The sequence below is a fragment of the Maniola jurtina genome, chromosome 3 (assembly GCF_905333055.1).
Source record: "Maniola jurtina chromosome 3, ilManJurt1.1, whole genome shotgun sequence".
NCBI classification, from domain to species: domain Eukaryota; kingdom Metazoa; phylum Arthropoda; class Insecta; order Lepidoptera; family Nymphalidae; genus Maniola; species Maniola jurtina.
The window spans coordinates 4,331,949-4,357,091 of record NC_060031.1 but is presented as its reverse complement, the minus strand read 5'-3'; the positions used below and the strand labels follow the sequence as shown (position 1 = coordinate 4,357,091).

The window sequence follows — 25,143 nt, the reverse complement described above, 5'->3', positions numbered from 1 at the left end:
TCGCGATCGGGATGTGTCGCTCGCCCCAAACCTGTTCGCCGTTCTCGGGCTCTCAAGTCAAGCAATCAGTTACGTTGAACGCACAGAGTATAGGTAGAACGTTCAACGTTCACTAGGCACACTTGGTTCTTTCGATTTCAATGAACCGTTAACGCTTTTCTTTAGACGCGTCTTTATCAACTCATCGCGTAATGTGCATCTGCCACCTGCTTCCGATTAGACGTATAATTATTTTTGCGTTGAAAGAGTAAGATAGTATACATTGATAAATAGTTTTTTTTACCTTGGATACAAATTCCGGTCATAGAACGACCGTTGAGTGGTTGTCCTTACGCACGCCCACGCAATTTCAAATGCAAAACAGTGCCATAAAATGAAACTTTGCCTTAATATTCGTATATTTATGAGTGCTTGATATTATACTCGTAAATCGTATGCGAATAAATAAGAAAATTTATTTCAGAGAAAGGCACATTCATTTCTTGGTTTTATTACTGAACTCTGAACAATTGTGTCTAGACTCTAGGCAAGTACGTACCTATGTACTTTTCCGGGAAAATAACTAAGTGCCTCCCTACTTGTATAAGTATAGGTAAATAATTTCGATGCTTATTTTATTAAGTTAAGTACGTATATAATATGTAAACAGATTGAACAGGTGTTTACTTAGAAGTCGATATGATTCTGAAATCATTCAACTAAATAACTGACACCTACGTAACAATATTTTATACCTATGTTAGGTACTAAATATAAAATAGGTACCCAGGCACTTACGTGCTTGCATAGATACCTACTATTATATGGATGTGACACTGTTGCCTTGTGTGAACATCAGCATTAAACTGGCTATCGGTCCGGGATTATCCAGGATCTCCGACTGATAGAGCTATTATTCGTGTAGGTATATCAAAGCCAGCTGGAATATATAGTTCCTCATATCATACAACTTCAATCCTAGAAGCCGAGAGTTCAATCACAGGTTGCAACTTCGCAAGGACAGTCGACGCCCTTTATAACGCACACACATGATATACCTCTAGGTACCTACTTAATATACATCTTAGCATTATAACCTCACGTGATTTTCGTCAGGAGATAAAGGTAGGAAGCTAGCCTAGTTGAATTGTCTAGAAATGTATTTAGGCAGTCATTATCATCATCATCAACCTAACACCGGATTATTACTGAGCACTGGTCTCCTCTCAGAATGAGAATGGTTTAACCTTAGTCTACCACGCTGGCCAAGTGCGACGGATTCGCACACACTGAGAACATGGTGGAGAACTGTCTGTCAAGCAGCATGATGTTTTCCTTGCTTATAATGCACATTACTCCGAAAAGTTAGATGTGCGTGCCCAGAATCGAACCCCGGACCTCCAGTGGGGAGGTCAACGTCTTAACCATTAGGCCATCACCGCTTTGTTACCAGTAGCACGCAGTAAATACATAAAAGAAATCGTCCACATACGAATGCACCATTTATGCAAATGCCTTGCCTACTCATCTTTATTTCGTGTAAAGCATGGCTTTAATTGCGAGGCAGTTGCTTCAGTCGTTGCCAAAGCAGAAAGCGGCAAGTGAGCGCTAAGTATATTTACACATTAAATTAATTTAAAAACCTTTTACTTACGCTGCATCTACACATATTTGGAAAATATAATATAATTCACAAGTGTTTTTTTACTAGATGATACCCTCAACTTCGTCCGCATGGATTAAGGTTTTTTAATTCCCGTGGGAACCTGATTTTCCTATATGAAATGTACCCTATATTCGTCTTCGGGAACCTGTCTCTGAACATAATATCTTTGTACCAATTAGATGTGAATTCATCCACGTGAATTCAGATTTTTTTATAAGTAAATCTCTTGCGATCTCTTTGATTTTCCAGGACAAGAAGTAGTCTATGTCCGTCCCAGATGCAAGCTACTTATCTCCGTACCAAACACTGTCAAAATCAGCCGTGAAAAACTAGCAGACAGACAGACAGACACACTTTAGCAATTTAAAAGATGTATGGATTTTACTAATGGGTAAATACACGTACCTAGGTACGTTCAAAAACTCACACCGACTTACGCAACTCGTAGAAGTAAAAAGTTGTGAAAGCGAAAGACAATGTTAATTACGTTATAATTTAATTTACTGTAAAGGTAGCGTAGCACATCGTCCTTGAACTATACCTAGTAACACAGATCCATATGTAGTAACATGTAATAATGAGACATGAAAGTAGGTATTCATGTTTATTTCTCGATAAATAATTTTATTTTTAAGGCACTTGTCCGACCGCCGACGATAAGCGAAAAACGAGTTGAGATAAAAACTAGGAATTAGTTGGCGAGCAATGAAAAGCGAGTGTAGGTATAGTTAGGGTAGTTTTGTCGCTCGTTTATAAGCGAGTATACGAGTGACAAATCACGCCGCCAGTGTGGCTCTGATAGGTGGTATTTTGATCGATAAAAGAGCGTCGCCGAGCGAGTTATCTTTGATAACTTTCGTCGCTGTGACAAACAAGTGGAGACGAGTTCTCGTCGAGTCTACAGTCAGACATCAATTACTATTAATACACATAGGTACTTCTTATCTATCTCTTATATAGACACGAAATTTATATCGATTGTGTGTTTCTTGAGTGAGAAAATAGTTGATAGCTAGTCGCTTGCACGTTGGCGGTGGGACAAGTGCTTATAATTTACATAAGTGCGTCCAGAATTAATTAAGAAATGGCGGCTGACGAGTGGGGGATACGACATGCACAAATTATGCTCGCTTCATAGACTTTCGATCTTTCGGGCGCTGCCTTGCCACGGCCCCTGTGCAACTCCTAGGTACAGTCAAAGGCCGTAAGTCGTTTAGCACCTTAATGATCACATTCGCGTGGCACGGTTATACATATCCGTTAGGTGTGTGTAGCATGTTCATAGAAAAAGGTCATAAGTGCGACACGTTTTTGATGCTATACTTTCTCGGAGTTGCTACTCAAATTCTGAGGCCGACCGTACTATGAACTGTGCGTAACCAGTTCCAACGACCCATTTTCCTAATCGCATTCCACTCGACATCTTCCAGGAAGGTTTTCTTTCCCTTACTTAATTAAATAAAGAAAAAGTACTGTTACCAATACTCACAAATACAATGTTTGCACGTAATTGCATGTGCTCGCGCGGTAAATAGGGCGTGCCGGCTCATGTTTCTCGTTAAAGTGAACGCACGAGACAAATTAACACGTTCGTGGGCAGCTCACACTCAATTGAAGATTATTACCTAGAACGTTATCGCAAATCTTGTCCTATCGCACTGTTTTTCATTCATACGCGTACCTATACCTACATTTACAATAGCTGCTTTCCTAAACTTTGTCTGCATGGACTTTCATTTTTAACCCCCGACGTAAGAGGAGTGTTATAAGTTTAACGTGTGTATCTGTGTACCTATTGATTTATCTGTCTGTCAATGGCATCGTGGCTCCCAAACGGATGGCCCGATTTCAATGCGGTTTCTTTTATTCGAGATGGTTCTCGAATCTCTAAAAAATTAAAACCTGAATTTTTTGAAAATCTGTTTAACCGTCATCAGCTGCTTTCTCAACTGGGGTAGGGATCTCTTTGATCTCAAGACATACGTCAATGTGTCCGCCAAGTCTAATAAGATTCACGAGTATGTAACTTGCACTTGTCTAAGGCGTCGTCCCAATACAAATACGCGATCATCGCGCGAATAAGCGATGCAACCATCGCGTGCTCATACGGGATCGCGCAAATGTCAATTTATTATTATTAGTACAAATTCGAGAACAATATGTTTGATCGCGCGTTCGTACGAGTAAAATTCACGCGAACTTGCGATGATCGCGCATTCGAGTTGTATTAGGACGACGCATTATAAACTCGATCCCGACTACAATGAAAGAATATTATAATAACCTTGATTAATTTTTTTTATTTTTCATTTAATACATTTTGAGTCAAGTAAAATAAATTGATGAACCCACTAGTGCAGCTATATTATTATACTATCGAAGATTATGTAAATGATAAAAAAGCGTGGATTTGAACTTCGATTCGCTCCAGCAATGCGCAGGACTTCAATTGCTTGTATACATGGCATAATATTGTATATCAAATCATTGAAAAGAGCAACCGCCGAGTTTCTTGCTGGTTCTTCTCGGTAGGAAAGGCATTCCGAACCAGTGGTAGATGCTTTTGACGATTCGAAAGAACTTGTAAAAGTCTAATTGAATAAAAACATTTTGAATTTGAATTTGCAGCCACCTAACTGGCTTATAATATAGTTGTAGGTAGGGATAGGTTGTCAATGTCTGTCACCTTTGTAATGTATGAAACCGCATCAAAAACAGCATAAAGATGTTTATAAACTCCGTGGTATCGCTTTGATTTTCAGGTACAAAAGTAGCCAATGCTCTATCCGGGATGCAAACTTTAATTTTGACGAGTTTCGCCAAAATCGTTAAACGGATGGGCCGTAAAAAGCTATAGCAGGCAGACGACATATTTTCGCATTTTAAAATTATTATGGATAGATAATGATGATAAAATAAATAGTTATTCCATTACATACTTTATAGAGGTATTTACTAACATAATATTTAAAAATTGCATCGAGGATTTGTTTCTGTTATAACTAATGATTAAATAAATCATGAAGCAATGATCGGACATTTACTGTGTCGAGTTGCTTAATGTGAAGTAAAATGCAGGGAAATGACACGAATCAGACTATGTATGTAATATGTTGTATTGAAAAAAATATATATAGGAAAACGTCATGAGGAAACTTGCATGTCTTGGTAGGAATTGTGGGGTATACGCATACCGTAACTACTCGTTTATTTCCTGCGAGAAGAATTTTCTTTGGTGAAAAAATTATCGTAAGCGAATAATCTACATACCTACTTGATTTAATTTTTTCCTGTATTCGAATCTTTTAGGCTCAAGACGTATTACGGCAATTTACTTGTTTTTCTAAAATGTTTAAAAGTAAACTATGTCAAATAAAAAAAAAGTGCGTCAACCCGCACATTCGTAAGCAAAATGTTTATCACTACATTTTTCAAGACGCAGCCCGTCACCTTCGACTGCTACAATGTGCCATGAGCCTTAAGAGGGCTCTCTCCGTCACTCGTTTCATACAATCGTAGTTCCAATTTCATTTGAATATTAAGCAACCAAAGTCCATGAAATTTTGCAGACATATTCTAGAAACTAATATCTGTGTCTGTGGTGTTTTAGATTTTTCTAAAAATATGTAGTTTTAAAATTACAGGGGCTCAAAGATTCGTATGAAAATTTTTAAGACCGCGTAACTTTGAAACCGAATATTTTAACAGAAATCTGGAAAACCACAGACATAGATATTAGTTTCTAGAATATGTCTGCAAAATTTCATGGACTTTGGTTGCTTAATATTCAAATGAAATTGGAACTACGATTGTATGAAACGAGTGACGGAGAGAGCCCTGTTAAGCGGAATTTACATTACAAAAATTAGTGGCACTAAATCAGTTTCACGAAATTAATTTCATCACCAATTGCACGTGTAAACGTCTTATTTCGTAATACATGCAGTATGAAATCGTGAAACTAATTTCGTAAAGCAAATTCCGCTTTATAGATGTTTGGTGAGAATGTTTCTATTAAAAAAACACATCTTCATGAATGAAATTAAATTTATTTCACATACTTATTTCATACAAATCACACAATCACAGAATTGAAACGCGTAACATTGTATATTCCTTTTAATAATAATTTAAAGCAATTTAAGTCAGAACGCACGGAAACTTTTTTCACATAATATCTAGCCCGCAAACGTTTCGAGCGCGTTTTGGTCGTTTTACTTATTACTTACACCCATATTCACAAACGTTACTATGAGGTTTCATAGTGCGCTCGAACTCACAGTGTAGGTTCCACCAATCAGATTACTGCATCAGGTCAATTTACAATGATCTGATTGGTGGAACTTACACTATGCGTTCGAGCGCACTGTGAGACCTCATACTAATGATTGTGAATAAGGCCGTTTGTCAGTGTACTCATGTCGTATTTTTGCCAACGGACAAGAATCCGGACGTATTCGAAAAGTATTTCGCGTTAGCTTCATTCACGCGCGTCTCAGCCGCCTGCGGGTTCACAATTTCTAGACCCTGTAACAATAGACATTATAAGTTAATAATGGTCCTTCGAACCGGGTACAGAAATTAATACGATTTTTACAAGTTAATCCTTGACTGCAATCTCATCTGGTGGTAAGTAAAGATACAGTCTAAGATATAGGCGGGCTAACCTGGAAAAAATATGGCAGTTTTGAGTATGGAACCCTAGAAATGATGAATATATTTGAAATCATGGTAAAAAGAAATAATTGGGTTTACCCAACAAAATAGGTATAACTATTGGGCCATAAAAGCTAGCAGACAGACAGACAGACACACTTTCGCATTTATAATATTAGTATGGAAGTATGGATGGAAGTATGGATTAGTAGTAGTAGTGTAGTAGTATCATTATCAGTCGCAGTCAATAGTCAATTCGTTCTATAGTCCCATTGTCGGCTGCGACTTTAATGGTGATTGTAGCAGCAGTCACGAGCAAGAGGTACACGGCATTAGCAATAAAATTGCAAACTCGATACAATATCACAGAGATTTGCCATATTACTAGAGCAGCAAAATGAACTCAACTTGACTGTTGTAGGTACAAGTTTATCATTTATGTTTTTTGCCATTGTGTAAATGGACAATATGTCAGTGAACTTATGTTTTATCAAAAAGAGATCATACTCCATCAATAAACTGCTGATTATGGGGGTCACTCGACAACCCTACGTGAGGCACCGGAGCAACCAACCTCCAATGTTCCTACCCCACTTTAGGAAAATCAGTATGGTGTAGGGTTCTAGAATTAACGTCTCTCAATATGATTACTTTACTTCAGATGCAACGTGTGGCACAATTTCAAAATAAACGTTTTTCTTTATTTATTTATTTCTTTTTAGATGTAAAAAGTTCATGCCTAGAGTAGGCATGATAGATCTTGATGAAGTAACAATGCGAGCAAAAGATGAATGCGAGAGGCGTATAAGTAGCTAACGTGCCAGAGGAACGAATTCTACTAGGGCCTAAAGGAATGCGTTCCTTCACGCTAGTTAATATCACTTTGCACCCTAGTGACTACGGCGCACTTATGTTGGCTTAAAATGCTCATTACTTCCATCTAAGTAATCATTACGTGGCGGCGCTTTTTTTGACGCCTGATGTATAACATCTGCTGCTCCATGCTCTAACTCATTGCCATTTGATAGCAACAGCCGTAGCTCTGTTCTACGCTCGCCATTTCTGGCTATAATCATTTAGATCTGTGATTACTAGACGCGGCGTTTCAGCTCCGTCACACAAGTAGATAAGTAAGGCAATGGCTGGCATGACGTTTCATTTGTTCGTAAAAGTGCGACTTGTTGCCCGCCTTGGGTGCATGATTAGATGTTGCGATTGTCATTGTAATAACGATGGTTCTGCCTTGACTCCGGCTTTTCATAACCTAGAAAATCTCATAATAACACGCGATGTCGCAGAGACAATTGAAAATTCAAATAAGTTTCAATAACTAGTGAATCATGATAAGATTATCTTAACATTTTATTTTATACTTAGTGCGTTTTTTAAGTGGGACAGTAGGTATGGGGAATCCAAAACCATAAATACAGGGAAACAATCTTAGGAATCCTTAGGTCTTTTTTGTGAAAACAATTTTAGCATAATCAATTTTTTGGTCAAGCGTAAGTTGTCCAGTAAAATAAATAAAATTGAGTAATTTTTTTTAGTGCCGATCGACTCAGTTTCATTCATTCAGGGTCCATTTCAATGTATATAAGAAAAAAATTAGGACAGCAGAATTTAGTCAAATGTTTTTTAATACAATTAACAACAACAATAAAGACGAGCTGATTTCAACTTAGATGTAATTAATTAGATAATCTTTAAAAACCATAAAAACGTAATTAACACATCAAACATTGTATAATTTGTTGATTAATGACTATGCTTTAAAAATGTTAATTATTGAAATACGGCAATTTTATTTACTCTTTTAATAAATCTCAACTAATATAATAAATGGGGAAATCTGGCGAAATCGTCAAACATTTTGATCTTTATACTTATTTGTATTTCAAATGGATGAATTATTATGGCGGGAAAGATAAAAAAAGCATTGCGGCTAGATCCCAAAGATTTGATAAGTAGATTTACAGAGGATGGTCATCTGTGTTTGTGTCAAATGTTGTGTTAAATGCTATAAACAATAAAGATTTTTTAACTTGGAATTGTGCCATGAAAACTAACTTGGTTTAACGGAAAATATAAACCACTATTATTAAGTTTTATTGCTACTAGCTCTTCGGCCACCGTTATACGTGCAAAATATTAAAAATGATAAAAAGCTTGTCTTTTTAATTGTTTGCCAATATTTCAAGCTAATGATTATTAAAATTTATTTTAATTAAAAACAAAATGATTAAGAGACAGCGCATACTACAATACAGATTATAGTGCCATATCAAAAGCAATGAGATATTGAAATTTTTATTATACATCACTGATTCAAAGATACACAAAAAATTTTGTGGAGGCGGACAAGAGAAAAGAGATCATAAAAGAAAGCGTGATTTCAGATATTATCCCCTGTTGTTTAGATAAACTCATATCGGTAATATTATTAACTTTCTTCGTTATAAAAGTTAAAGCGTAGGTGCACTTTAATTACAATAATAAAATTAATATGACGCGACTTTGATCGAAATTACATAATACATATTATGTAGTCAATACATTAATTACTAGATAAGAGTACAGTATTTGACGATTCCATTAGTCCAATCAGAGTTCAGACAATTTTCACGCGTTTATTTTCGATGGCTTGGTTGGTTCATACATATGTATTTTATACTCATACATAATTGAACGATTAGGCACAGTAAACAAACCGTACGTCAATAGCTACGTTGAGCGTTTCAATTTGAAATGCACTGGTGTTATGAAACATTTACCTTTGTTCACGTATGATCATAAACACTACTAAGGACCGCATAATATCCCGCGGCGTCGCAAGCGCATAATCTTAGCTGATTGCCATCTGCCTAGCGGTGATACGATAGCACTCGCATTGAAACATTGGTACAAAGATTTGTCCAACTCTACACTGATAAATTCTTCAATATTTTTATAATCATCTTTACAGATTACGGTAGAGGGTGGTTTGCTAATAATAATTGTTTTGATTTCATTGGTTCCTTTAATTGGTCTTTTAAAAATTAGGCATTAATGGTCCATTCCTCAGATACTATGCCAGCCAGCCCAGCCTAATATTAATTACTAAAATACATAGCAATGAATCAAAATCGTTTACAACGACGCCATGTAATAACGGCGTATTGGACATAATGAGTAGTGAACAAATCATAAAGTACCGGGCTATTTGGAGTTTATCGAATTTTCGTTATTACAGATTTTGACTGTACCTGTACTAAATTGTAACCAAAAGAAGTGTCAAATTGCCTTATACTTAAGAATATTAGTTTGAATTTGGAATTGATTTACAAATAATTTCTTTGCGCATACTTTGATTACACGTTGGACATAAAGTACCAACAAGTTGGCCAAGTATGATGAGCAAGTTGGTCTTGTGATACCAACAAGGCCAACAAACGCAATGCTGTTGCACAAGAAGATTCCGGGATTCCGTGCAAAGTGGCTATGGTAGCGAGCGTGCGCCGTAATGGCAGCCAGTTCTCTTAGGTCGTTAGCACTTAAGAATAGCGACTTTAGCAGAATAATAGTATTGGAAAACCGCAGGTATGAGGAACTGAGAGCTAATAGCATTATTAAGGAGATACAGGCGATAAAGGTTAAAACGAGACTTGAAATCACAGTAATCTAAGTTTTATTTTCTATTCGCCATAATATATTATCAGGGATGAAAATCTACGAAAAACAAGTCAGGTTATATAATTTAAATTGTATTGTCTAGAGTCTCTACATTTATTTTATTGTTTTACATGGATTCTCACGAATTAAAAAACTATTTTTATTTTAACTTAAAGATGTCGTTTATTTTAATTGGGAGCTTCTGGGTTTGATTCCTGGCAGGGAATTAATTCGACAATTAATTTTTAATTATCACTGGTCTGGACTCTGGACTGGTGGGACGGCTCCAGCCTTGGCAAGTTATTACCTCACCGACAAAGACGTACCGAGAACCAAACTACGTATGTATGTTTGGATTGGAGTGCGCTACGAATAATAGACTCCTTTTATATCCGCCACAAGTGCGTTCAAACTATAATACCTATCACAAGTGTAAATTAAAAATTTATAACACCCCCGATAAGTAAAGGTTACAGTAACTAGAAAAGAGCTGATAACTTTCAAACGGCTGAACCATTTTCTTGGATTATAGCTAAGAACACTCTCGATCAACCAACCTTTCAAACAAAAAAAACTAAATTGAAATCGGTTCATTAGTTAAGGAGCTACGATGCCACAGACAGATACACAGACCCACAGATAGGTACACAGATACACACGTCAAACTTATAACACCCCTCTTTTTGGGTCGGGGGTTAAAAATAATATTCGCTACGGACCCACGCTCTTGTCCATGCGATGCTTTACGCGTTGCGGTTCATTGAGCGGATTGCTGCGAGGCGTGTGGGCTTATTTTGGTTTTTGCTCTAGGCATTTCTGAGTAAAAACTTTTCTTTGTTGAATATATACTTTTCGATCTATAAATAAATCTAATCACTGAATCGCGAGTACAATAGCTGTTAGGTTTTATCTTTTTGAAGTACATAAGCCTTTTTTAATTATTATTATTTCAGAATTTTCTGGACGGTAAAATTTGAGCGCGAATCGCAGTACCAGTATAAATTAAGCTGCAAAGTTTCAAGCCTAATACTGAGTTAAAATTAAAATAGAACTGTAACTTTCTTCGCCGATCGAAAAAGTTGTGCGACACTGGATTCCTATTTCATGATTATTTGATAAATGAGATATTTTAAACAGATCCAACTAGAAATTTGCCACCTGCATTTACCAGCCACTACAGCAACTTTCACTCTTTATCAAGTACCAACCCCAATCAACCTCTTGGGCACCGAACCTATTAGAATAAGTAGAAAGTACAGATCCACAGATTTAATAGTTACAAGGTTCTGTATCACGTTACATTCTCCATCAACAATGGAACTAAAGTACATTTGCATACAACCCAATAGCATCTTACAGCTACATCTAATAGAATGTCAGCAGTTTAACCAGCAAAGGGCGTCATTTCCATAACACAAATACCAACAGCGAAACCTAAACGGTGAAAGTCCTAACCAAATCGTCTGTATTCTGCAATACAAATAAGTATGCAGTTATATTTTCCAGTTACGTGCAATTTGTTAAAGGGCCAGCAGGCCTATTCTGTATCCAGTGGACAATGGACATGTTATTTAGTTGTTCACTACACCGTGTTTTTTATTGCAAGATAGGCTTGCACTTGACAAGCATGCTTGATAAAAAGCAATCTATGTCGGAGCGCGCTTGCCTACAAGATGTCTATTCTTACCTTGAAGGTATTTATTTAGGTTATACGTGACAGGAAACACGGCAGAAGGACATTCCACATTCTTAGCTGTTTGTATTTTACAAGTAGTGTATAAATAACTGTCAAACTCCTGATTTCTTATGGGCATTGGTGATCAAACGTCAAAAGTACTAAAGCTTCGTGAAAGATAGAATGGCATGATTATCGTATCTTAGTTTTAATTTGTTAAACACTTTGCGTGGTGTACAACCGAATGAAATGTCCAGTGAGCTAAATAAACGTGTCAATCAATAAACAACTACCAAAAAGTTTGGTGGTTGTTCATTGATGTTTTGGCAAAATTGTACCTGATAACTCAGCGGAAAATATTGGTACGGATCATTATTTCTTAAACTTTGGAAAATCTGATAAGGTTGGGTGTTGTGAGATTTATTTTCTTGATCTAACGAAACTATGTAACTACATCAAAAAGTTTATATTTTTTCTGTAATGTTTGCAAATAGAACTGCGGATGTTCTGAGAAACCTGAAAAGTTGCAAACTTCTATCAAACTTTCATATTAATAATGCCTTTTTCTAAACCCTTTTTGGTAAATATTTTTAGGACAATTAAGTCAATAGTTAATTAAAGTTCCATCATATAAGCAACTTACTAATTGTTAAATTATTTAAATAAACTACAATATAATCTTTGCAGAAAAGTCTTACAGTGTATAATAGCGCAGCATAACCTAAAAATAAATACAGAAATAGGGGTATATTAAAACCTACTAAGCCGACGTATGCCAGATTTCTACTTTCTCAATGAACTTGAAATATTACATTCTCTCCAGAAGTAAGATGGTATTAACGATACGTCCCATCCACATTCAAGAGAGCATCGTTATGTTTTACGGTCCATAAACTATTTCATAAATGTACCTACTTGTCCAAGAGTAGGTATTATATGATACGTTAAAGATAGATGCAGTTTGGACCTAAGGACGTTTAAAACTAGAACTGATTATTATTATTGAATTATTGATATTATTTACTTAAAAATAGGTCTATGTTAAACAAATGTTTTATGGAAGAACTTTATGTCCAATGTCATACTAATTTTGACAGCTTCATAAAACACGATTTTCGTTTGAAATAGCTTCTTCTATTTAGTTCAATGCCAGAAAAGTTATTGTTTAATATATGTTTACACTATGACTGTCTGTAAAAACCATACGTGAAAGGGGTGAAACTGAACCAATTTCAATGAGACATATTATTATAATAATCACTACCATGTTTTTAAATTAACATTGACCAAAAAAATACTTGACCAGCGGAATTTTCGCGGCTATGGGAAAACATAAATACAAAATATTGACACGTTAATTATTTTTATTACTAACGATAATAAATCATGAAAGACCCAAGGATATTAAAAGATAATGTTTTTAGCACTTTGGTGGCGAAATATTAAGTAAATTTAGCATTCGTCAGTTAAATGGAGATAGAATCAAACATTCGTATGACGTCACGTATCTTGAAGACTTGAACCATAGCTGTTGAACTTAGAAATACTTCTTTATAGTATTAATTTAGAATAATTTAGTAAATTATTCTAAATTCTTTATAGCAACGAGTATTCAGCGGGCTGATGAGTCGAAATTAGTATAAATATTTTAAATACCATTCCACTGTAGAGCAGTGTTATCTGTCTGTCTTATCAAGTGAGAAAAATGCTGCACCTTGACCTTTGTGTAATCCGCCAGTTTCTAAATGTGGTTGGAAAATGCTTTGTTACAGAGTTCACCGCATTATTACAATAATAACGTATTTTATTATAACGTATTGTGTCAAGACCGCACACATAATTATTACTTCGCTCTTATGCTCTCTTGGTGCTTTCATAATTTTATTCAAACCAAAAGTAAAAATTGCTAGCTAACATGTAAAATGTAGATGTATGGTTATTTTGTGCTACCAAACTATCTTTGTTTCTTAGTCATGAACTTTCCCCAAAAAGAAAAAGTACGTATCAAGTAACTCATAATAATTCTCGCTTATAGCGCAACTAACTAACCTATTCGAACAAATCTAATACCAATTTTGTAAGCATTTAAAACACAGTTAATTATTTTATTAATGAACATGAGAAAATCATTAATGACCTTTTTACTGTGAAGTGAGCTTGCGCATGACGCCAATCATGCTAATAAAAAGCAATGATGAGGTCTCGGTTGGAGAACGCTTACATAGAAGATCTCTATTTACTTTTGCATTGAAGATATATCAGAAATGGTGAGTAAAAACATTTCGTACAAGTAGATTGGATGTCGACCAGATAAGGATGCAACGTTCATGGTTTCTCGCTGTTCAGTGGTAAAATGGTGAAGAAGAAACAAGGTGAAGTTCCTGACTACACTCTCCAAAGTACATCCGATAAAAGACCAATAAACAGGCGGCATTGCGTCAGTGCTATAAGTCTTCTTGTAAAAAAGAATTTACTCTACCCAAAGATAGTATTAAAATGAGAGAACAATAATTTATTATTAAGATCTCCAGCCTTCGTTCGCAAAGAGCAAAATAAGCATTCCAACGATTTTTTAGATAAGTAAAAGTAATTAGACCTTCATTAACGTATTGAATAACGAAAGAACAATCACGCCTTAAGCCAATATCAAATGATGCGAGTAGATAATAACTTTATTGCTGCAGAATGATGGATGAATTGTTTTATGGTCTTTCGTGCCAGATTTTCTTTCTGTTTTTGCACGCATTCCTACGAAAATGACACTGGCGTCGATTCTGACGTCTTTTTCTAAACTAAATTGAGAATATCTGCATACCTACCTTTTTCTTTTCAATATTGTTAAAAAAGGACAAAAAATAATTTTAAATTAACAACTTAACATTTTTAATTTTAAACTCTATGCTCAAGACTGGCACCTAAAGTCACTAGGTTTGACAGATTTAAATAATAAGTTCGTCTGTCCTTTTCTTATTATATTGGTAAGACAAAGACGGGAATACTCTAACATTTATTTGCCATCAGAATCAGTATTATTGTCGCGTTTATTCAGCACTATTGGCATTCGTATATAAGACGGTGTAGTAATTGATCAATCGCGTTCGCTTACAAAAAAAAAAACTACACAAGAAGATGGCGCGTATCTTGTGAATAAAACACTCGTGTATGCATATTTAGAATACGTGAGATAATGCAGGTCCCATTATGGAGTTCTGATGACAATGGAACTTGTTAGCCGAGTACAGCGGCACAGTTTCTAACAATACTTGATGGGTTTATGTAATGTACTTTTTCAACAGTATATTTTCATTGATATCTTTTTACGGATCACGACTCGGTAATTAGCTCTATTCGCAAATTTATAATCTCTTAACACTTGCCGCGTTTTTCTCACGAAGAATACGTCTAGTATTTTTTTTTTTTTGCTAATTAGCACATGAAATTTCTAAACCTTATGCGTTATTTAAGAAAACCTTGCTTCCTAATAATTATTATATTCACATATTAACGCATATATATACGCATTAAGTAATTTACTGGAATGGGAATTAGTTATGTTGTGGTTTGCCTAATGACGACCATTTTGTTATAGAAGAGTTAGGTATATTTTTATTAACTATTTTAATTATTTTTATTAGCTTTATTAACTTTGGGATAAGGCAAGAAAAAAAGGAAAGGAAGATGCCTCGGCTCTGCTCCGCTCTGCCGGTGTGCGTTGCACCTATAAGTGAGCATTAGTGCTAATAAGTCGTTCGTACCTACACAAATCACTAAGCTAAACTACTCTAACCTATCTACTAAATTGGTTAGTCTATGCCTTCCAGCAGAGAACATTGTGAAAAGCATATGGCTACTTTTAGACATATCAATAAAATTATTCAGTATTTGTTTACAACCCAATATCATTGTACTCGCTAAATCGGCTTTTTGACCAGTCTCATCGACGTGAACGAATAGTTTAAACGGGAATAAATAATACTTCAAAGTTTAACTTTATCGATTGTCGACTATGCAGGGCAAGAGTTTCCACTAAACGATGGTATCAAACAGCTTTATTACGGTATCGTGTTCGTTTTCTACTCGAATTCGAGATTACGGGAATACAATGATTGTTATCAGTTTTAATTTCTCCTAAAGGTCACAAGGGCTAGTGAAATTTATATCGATTCACTTTTACCAAGTTTATAGGTAGGTACTAACTGCCTTTGTTTTGATTCGGTAATATCAGAATAATTTAAAAGGTACCACTAGATTTAGTGCAGTCAATTTTGTCCAGTTTAGAGATTTTTAAAAGATACATTTAATACGCAAATAACTTAATTAAAATGCCTACTAATGTATTAGATACTTTCAATGTTCGGGAAGGTAACTCACCAAACCAGTCAGCGTGTGTACGTCACGGTTGGCAGTCATAATTTAGAGGTTACCGGAGTCATGTTACTGACCTGCAAAGGCGTGAAGGCGACCGAGGACGCGGTGCCAGAAACCTGTCTCCGTATGCTGGTGGCGCCCCCGTATTGCTGTTGTTTCTGCAAGTTCTTCTGCAAGGTCTTGCTGATGCGCACTTTGGTCTTCTCGTCTATTTGCGGCAAGCGCACGCGTCCTGTACGCGATTTGCCGATCGTGCCGCGCGTGTAGCCCAAGTCTTCTTGGTAAGCGTCGTCTTCAATCTGTGAAAGACATCAATTAGCTGATGGCCGCGACTTGGTTCGCGTGGATTTGCTTTTTAAAATCCCGTTTGAACTCTTTGATTTTCCAGGATGAAAAGTGGTATAATATGTCAACAATATCCACATAAAAAATTGCATCAATCCGTTGCGGCGTGATTGAAGGACAAATCAAAAATAACACACACATTCGCATTTATAATATGGGTAGTGATTCTCTTGCCATACAAAGTCGACTATTTATCTCTACTATCTGTATAGTACAAGTATATCTTACTAATATTATAAAGAGGAAAGTGCATTTGTTTGTCATTCAATCACGCCACAACGGAGCAAAGATTTTTGCACGTGTATAAGTTAAAGAGCTGAGGAGTGAAATAGGATACTTTCTATCCCGGAAAATTATAGAGTTAAGTTCTCACGACATTTCTTAAAACTTAATCCACGCAGACGAAGTCGCGGTATCATTTAGTTACGGATAAGATAGGCAGTAATAGCAGTTTAGTTGTAAATTAGCAAACATTTTCACAGAAATAATAATAAATTTTGGATAGCCATTCGATACAAAGCATCGCCTTATAAAATCACGGTGCATTTAATTTCTAATCCGTGGATGTAATAAATAACCCTGCATCTGCACGAGTGGGTAATATCGTCCGTTCATCGGATCACGATTGACCTACTTTTTCATGCACTGCATTTTAAGTTTTGGTTAGACCAGTGGTCTCCAAGCTACGGCCCGCAGGCCAAGATCTACGACAAGCTGAAAATGTCTGAAAAAACCGGCCAGGTGCGAGTCAGACTCGCGTGAGTCCCGTACTTTTCCGATATTTGGCACGATAAATCAAAAACTGTTATGCAAAAATCAATAAAAATCTGTTTCAAAATATACAGGTAAAAAGCCTTTTTATATGATACCTCACTTGGTATGTATAGTTATCCTACTTTGAAAATTGAAAATACTAATTATTTGTTCATGAATACATTTTATTTTTTTGTGATGTAAGCACAAATTCACGGTTTTCAGATTTATTCCTTTACTTGTGCTATAAGACCTACCTAGCTGCCAAATTTCATGATTCTAGGTACCCTACAGGTTTTCTTGAGAGACACAACAGACGTATAAACGGACAGGTGGACAGACAGACAACAAGTGATCCTATAAGGGTTCCTTTTTCTTTTGAGGTACGGAACCCTAAAAGTAGCTTATGTTCTTCCCCGCGATCTCTTTACCTAATTTCGTTAACATCGGTTAAACGGATGGGCCGTGAAAAGCTAGCAGACAGTCAGATAGACACACTTTTACATTTAGAATATTAGTATGTAAGTATATGGATATGGATTCGTATGGAATATGGATGTAGAGAAGTCATACAAAACAATAAGCTATCAAAAGTTTCTAGATAGATCTTGGTCCTTCGGAGAGGGAAGAATGATTCAGTCTGGCCCTCAGGCTAAAAAGTTTGGAGACCCCTGGATTAGACCCTTGATTCGCTCACAATAATTTATTATAATCAAATGTCAGTAAATAATTAAGTGTTAATCAAAAAGAAGCGGGAGGTTCTTTTGATGTATTGTATTAATAAAATTAAGATGTTGCAATTGTTTGAAAGTGAAATAAAGTAGGTACTTATTGGGGGTGACAGCTATACCAAATGAAAAGTTTAATTTGAGCTGTTATTAAAGACAGGCGCCACACCTTCGCTCCACTCCTCTGCCAGTTTGCATTTCGCTTTAGAATTATTGAGATAAATTAAGGGATGAGATTGGAAAATCAATTATTTTTAGAAATCCATTTTTTGCTTAAGCTTTTTGATCGTAGATACGCATCCGCAGTGTATCTTAAGTTATGCGAATTACACTGACCATGTATAGCTGTGTATAAGTGAAGTCATTAACATTAATCTTTAAATTCAAATGTGTTTACGAGACATAAATAAATTACTACCTAACACTGACAATGCGAACGCAAATAATGTTTTTTTATAACTAAATGGGCTTGCGCTCGACTGCAATCACACCAAGCTAAGATGATGCAGCCTAAGGTGGAGCCGTGCCTGTCCAGAAGGTGCCTATCCCCTGTTCTTTTGAAGGTACCAATATTATAGCTAGCAGGAAAAACGGAAGCTGGAAGGGCATTGTCTAGCAGTCCGGTATTAGAAACGAGGAAGCAAATCGCTTTGTACGGGTCCGTGGAATTCAAAATGCATCAACAACAAAACCAAATTGTATCAACGAAGTGCTACGTTGCATGTGTCGCCATATCTTTAAAGTGTTTAAATCCTTCCGAAGCCTTATGCATTTGCATGCAGGTGCTAACACGATTAACACCTGCCCTGTTCCTAAGCGCAGACATCTTTTCTAAATGCTCATTTTATCTTTACCACTAGCACAAATTTTCACATCTCGAAAACTTTGTAGTATCTATATTTTTTTTTATTTTTTTATTTACCTATATATCATCGTCATCGAAATAGGACGTTTGATTTAACGGTCATGCTTTAAAATCCAAATTATTTATACCCAAGTCCAGGCCAGTAGGGCGATTCAAAACACCTCCATCCGGTAAGTTATCGTTCGATAAGATGTAGTTTTGATTGAAAAATACATCTTATCGAACGATAACTTACCGAATCGAGTGTTCTGAATCGCCCAGCAGGTCAAAGCGGTCGACACACCCTTCTGTAATGTCTTCCGTAATATTGTAGGTATATGTAGGGTAAGATGCGTATTATCAGTTAGGTAGGTAGTTTTAAATGTGCGCGTAAAAGAGTAATTTAGAATATCAATGTAGCGCTAGTACGAGTACGCTACTGTTCCTAATCGCACATCTTTTCTAAATGCTCAAGTTATCTGAATGCAGCCGGCGCGGGCGCTTTGGACATCGAGGCCGTCCGCGTCGCTCGGACATCCGTGCTTCACCAGTTACAGTTCCGGTCTATTTGAACACGGTGAAAAAACCATTTGAAATTCTGCTCATCTGCAAAGTGCCGCGACTCGCCGAGCGTAACATAAGGCGGGGGCTACATTCGCTGCATGAACACACTGTGTGCCGTACTTTTTTTCTTTAAGTTAACACTTGACTGCGATATCACTTGTCTCATCTGGTGGTAAGTGATGACGCAGTCTAAGGTTGAAATCTATTAATTATGCACCCCGGTAAGTTACATTATGTAAAGTTAATTAGGTCAACTCATGTTTCAAGTTTTTGTTTTTTTGTCTTAAAACTTTTGAAAAAAATCGCTGCGTTTTTCGCGTCAATGTGTACCCCGCCGTAAATGTATAAGGATTCTGCGAATATCGGTAATTATTACAGTAACGAGTAAATATTTCCATGTTACTGGTTTGTTACCGCAAGCCGTATAACTCTGCATCGCGTCTGTGATTGTGGTCTTACAATTATTTTTTTGATTCCGTTTAAGAATGTAACTGACTATGTATGGCAACTTGTTAGAATGTGGGTTATAGCTTGAGTTAGTAGACAGTCTGTAGTCTTGATTTATTAGGTAAACAACTCAGTGAATCAGCTTTTTTTACTTTTAAGTATGTAATGGCGCCGATTCTGTTGTTTTTCTCTAAACGAAATTTAGAGTATCTGCATCGTTTTCTTTTTAATAGTGCAAAAAAGGACGGAACATGAATTTTACATTTAAAGAAGCGAAACTGTGTCTGTCCTTTTCATATTACATTAGTAAAAAGAGGTTGTAAATACTCTAAAATTTAGTTGTGCTTAGGATCAGCACCATTGTGTACTAAAAATATGGCTTACAGCTTATATTATGGTGATGTCCTCATTTATTTTTATTGATTAAGATAAATGTAAAATATGGGAAATAATACTTATGTAAAAAGTATATTACATGATATTTAGTCTTCTGCGTATGCTGTGCGCTTACTGAAATGGACATAAATAAGTACGCTGGAAGACGTGTGCCATACAAATGACAGTTATATTTTGTGCCTATTCGAAGCGCCGCGCACCACTGAGCGTACCGGGAATTAAAAGTGCCACTGTGTCAAATGGTCTTCGTGTTGAAAGATGGCTCATCACTAACATTTAGTTCCAAGTACGCTCACATGATGCTTATTGCTTCTATTAGCGCTAAAATGACAAAAATCCAAGTTGCTTCAAAAACAGGTCGGCAATCGCAGGTCCAGCGTTCTTGTATTAGAAAAGGTCAGTGTGTATGCCACTCTATTGTCTAACTTCCCGACAATTACATAGTTAAAATGTCGTGGCGGTTACCACAAAGAAAACAGAAGACTATAAACCGTTTGCAAATGTAATCCTGGAAGCAATTACGATTTCAATTTAAATTGGTTTCGTCCGTAATAGGATTTTCATTAATGAAGCCTACGAGTATGTCCATGTGTAATTTATATTGCTCTCCGAAACCTCAATTATTTTATATGGTTAAATGTTTTTGTTTAAAACAATTACTGTTTTATGACTTCGCCTATTACTGGCTATTACTATTTTAGTAGTTGGGAACTTGTACACCAAGAATGAACCTGGAATGCTGACAAGCCAGCAGGCCTACAAGGTAATTTTCTCTCAAAGTTTCAATCTAAATATATAAAAGGAAAAGTTGACTGACTGACTGATCTAGCGACGCACAGCTCAATCTACTGGCCGGATTAGGCTGAAAATTGGCATGCAGATACATATTATAACATACAGGTCCTTTCTTAGTCCACTAAAAAAGGTATTTTGAAAATTCAATCCCTAAGGGGGTAAAATAGGGGTTCGAAATTGGCTAAGCTAGTTTAAAAAACAGCACTAAACCCGGCTATTCATGAAATGCTGATAGATAACTAAAACTGCGAAAATCATAACCCTTCCATATGGTTTTGCCGTAGTCGGGTAATAAGGAGACTTAGCAATTAATGTTACACGTTACACTCACGTCAGCGAAGTTGAGTCGGTTCGCGTTCTTCCTGAACTCCGTCATAGCGTAGCGCTCCTTCATCTTGCGCACGCGCTTGCCGCCTCGTTTCTTGCGACTCTGTTCTATCGGCTTGGGCAGTGGCTTCACGAACTTCACTGGGGGAGGTTCCTATATGAAACAAATAATTATTTATTAGCCTTTATTTATTAGGCCGAATGGACCTATAATACGCCATTCATGCATTTTGAGTCAGATCAAATTGTAGTATAGTTGATTTGAAATATAATTCACAAACACTAGACCACATCATATCCATTGTTTACAGTGTCTAAGCACTGTGTGTATAGGTGCCCGTATGAGCGTGCATGTGGGTGGTGTGTGAGTGTGAGTGTGTGTGTGTGTGTGTGTGTGCGTGCGTGCGTGCGTGCGTGCGTGCGTGCGTGCGTGCGTGCGTGCGTGCGTGCGAGCGTGCGTGCGAGCGTGCGTGCGTGCGTGCGTGTGTGTGTGTGTGCGTGCGATGTATATTGTATATGTAGTGTGTGTGTGGTGTGTGTGCGGTGTATGTGTGTCGATGTGTAAAAGGAAAGCTTGCACCCCGGAGACGGACATATGACCCAGGCGTTTTTATACAATAAATCCATGCTGACTAAGGATGAAATCTATAGAGCGCAATTTGACTTGCTTAGACTAAGATTCAGTTAAAACGAGACAGATCTATGCTAGTGGTATAGCGCTGTCTCGTTTTAACAGTGTCTTAAGTCTGAGCGAAGTCAAAGTGCGCACTATATATGTCAACCTAAGTCGCGGGTGTCACTTGTAATATCTAATATACTATCAGAAATAAAAAGTACCTGCAGTTTGTCAAGTTTTTTCTCAATACTCTCTCGGAGTTGTCGTCCTATTTCCCCATCAGTGCTTTCATGGCATGCGTCCACTCTCGCGGCTAGGATCAGTTTGGTCGACACAAGTTTGGCTGCCTTGTATCGTAGCTCCTATAAAAAATATATGTGATGTATAAAACTACTTATGACTACTAGGAACTCTTAGAAGTATTCAAAGGGCTTCAAAATAAGAGCACAATGAACAATTTTTTACTAAATTAAAAAAAAGCAGTTTATTTCTTGTTAGGGTTCCATATCTCTAGAGAAAAAAAGGAACCCTTATCGAATCTCTTCATTATCTGTCTTTCAATAACCCCTCAAGGGAATCAAAATTCAAAACCTATATAGGCAACTTTTTGTTCCTGTTTTTGTTGATTGTGTGTAGGGAAAATGAGAAAAAATAATTACGAAAATGGATTTTTACACTCACAGGGGTAGCATCCTGAACAATTTGCGAGAAGTAAATGAAGCCTGTATGGGGCAATGAAGCAGCCTGAGAGAAACCGGATAGGGTCTTTTTCTGCTGTCCAAGAGGCAGCACATTGCAGGCTGGCATTCTGGACAGCTTTGATAGACCGCCCGCAACACCCAAGATCTTTGCTGCTGTTGATGCACCTGATGGATAAAAAGCACATTCATTTTTATGTGATAAATGCAAGTGTTTGTTTATTGGTTTGTCCTTCAATCATGCAACTGAGCAACTGATTGAATGACGTGATTTTTTGCATGGATATATGTAGTTAACTGTAGAATGACATAGGCTACTTTTAACCCTTAAAAGAATATAGTTTCCACATAATTTTTGAAAATCCTAAATCCATATGGACGAAGTCCTGGGCATCATCTAGATGGAAAATGTTTCATTCATGAGGATAATTTATCAAATGTTAGTGTTAAATAACCAGGACTAACAGCTTACTGTACTCTCAGAGGCATAGAAGCAACGAAAAGTTTAAATTCCTGCCAAGTCAGTTATCCATCTAGTTACCGACTTGGATCAATGTTGCTTAACAATCTCAATCTATTGATATGCATTATCACAACTAGGGCACACGTATCTCTGTTAACTACAATCTAGTCAATATAGTATCTTCTCCGCATATAATTACTCACCAACAATTGCAGTTATATTAGGAGCTATGAATGTCATCCTACTCTCCACATATTCGTAAATGTTTGATTTGAAGGTATTCAACTCTGCTGCCATGTCACATGCTTCAAATATCTCACTCAGTTCATAGTCAGATAGTAATTTCCTGCAAAGATATTGTTTATATTAATGACTACCCCAGCTTCGCACGGTTAGATTAATACAATTTTCATAGAGATCTCTAATTTTTTTGAAAATAAAATGTAGCCTATGTCACTCTCACAAATAATGTAGCTTTCTACAGGTGAAATTATTTCTAAAATTGGTTCAGAAGTTCATGAGATTACTTCCAAACAAACTTATATAAACTTTAACTTATTATAATATTAGTATAGATGAGTATTAACATCTATTTGTATTTTCCCCATACTTTTTAAACAAATAAAATTAACAGTATTCATATTTACCATGGCAATATGACATTAATTAATTATCAATTAACTATAAACAACATTACCCTTGAGTTGTAGATGCAGTAACTGATACAATCATAATAGTAGCTTGGGTCAGGAAACTCTGCAGTGTTTCATTATTTTTAGCTCTATCCAAATCATTGCCAAGCTCTTTGACTGTGCGGATGTATTCCAACGGAGTTATGATCAATGACTCCAGTTCTGGGAACCTTTTCTGGTATTTATCCCGAACAAATCTGTGGATAATAGCTGGAAAATGAAATTTGTCATTTAAAGTTAACCTACATTAAGTAGGTTAATTATTACACTATTTATTTATGGTTACAATGAATGATCCACTTCATGCAATTATATGATTTTGTGAATATTAATCATAAACAATTACCTAGCATTTATTTTCAACCACATATTTGCATAGTATTCACTTAAAAGGGATTGTTAAGTCATCAGTCCCTGTATTATTATATTACTATTATTTATGACATTGAGGTTTTGATGTAAAAATAATAATTAATTTTATTAAACCTAAGAGTCAAAATCCTATACTCTTAGCCAAGTCACAGTCCACAGCATTGTTATTCCAAGAAAACCCCTCCATTATGTGATTAATGGAAGATCATGGAGGATCAAGACCATCAGCATTGGATATGAGCATCATGCAGAGAGGGAACCATAATGTTATTCTATAACTTATAATTTTTCAAATAATCCAATAAAACCTACCTATTTCCCCATCAATCTCAACAGCTATATTGTTGGCCTCTACAATCAGCTGGTATTCGGGGTCTGATTCCATTAAACCAGTCACCTCAATTTTTTTCCTGTCATTACCAACATTTTGTTCTATTTCTGTTATTACCTGAAATTTCAATTCAGTATATTACCATTTACTATTAGGATAGGTAAGCAGAAGGGACAGAGCTAAAGGAGTACCGATAACAAAGCAAAGCTCAGTGTGGAATAATTCCCAGCCTTATGATCTAACTAATAACATCTTCAATATAATAAAGGGGTAGGTGAATGAGAAAAGCGGAGGATCTAGCAAGAATCAAGATGCTCTGTGGCGAGCGAATGTTGGTTGATTGATGATATCTACCAAATTCTAGTCCATGATTGAGTATTATGGATGAAACCATTAAATCATACCCTTTGCAAGCGATCAGAATGCCTTAATTTAGCTAGTTCTCTAATAGAGACATTTTTAATTTCTTCTTCCTTTGGTACAACCGGAAAAGGTACTGCAAATTCATGATCATTTGATGTTTTGTTTTCAATCATGGCTTCAAGCTCTCCATCATCATTTTCTTCCAAATCAGCCAAAAGCTCATCAGCAAGAGACATTTTTGAAACCAATCGGGCAAAACTTGCTTTTTTTCAATGTATAAATGCAAATATTTGTTTTTAACTTTGTTACTAACATCAATTTTAGGTTACTATTGGTTTACTAACGTCACTGTCACTACCATTCGTGGTCTGTGGTCACTACAAGGATGACAAAAAGTAAATGTCAGTGTCACTGTCA

At 36.3% G+C, this 25,143-nt stretch overlaps 1 protein-coding gene across 1 annotated transcript; it reads right to left on the bottom strand.

The window, feature by feature from the left end:
* Positions 1–5,674: 5,674 nt before the first annotated feature.
* LOC123880812 (U4/U6 small nuclear ribonucleoprotein Prp31) lies at positions 5,675–25,082 on the bottom strand. Its single transcript, XM_045929140.1, has 9 exons — positions 24,768–25,082; positions 24,345–24,480; positions 23,666–23,870; positions 23,172–23,314; positions 22,489–22,673; positions 22,029–22,169; positions 21,196–21,345; positions 16,067–16,291; positions 5,675–6,172 (listed from the first exon to the last, which is right to left on the bottom strand). Exons 1-9 carry the CDS (start codon positions 24,960–24,962, stop codon positions 6,062–6,064), a joined length of 1,491 nt encoding a protein of 496 aa, XP_045785096.1. The 5' UTR covers positions 24,963–25,082; the 3' UTR covers positions 5,675–6,061.
* Between the last annotated feature and the right edge of the window lie 61 nt (positions 25,083–25,143).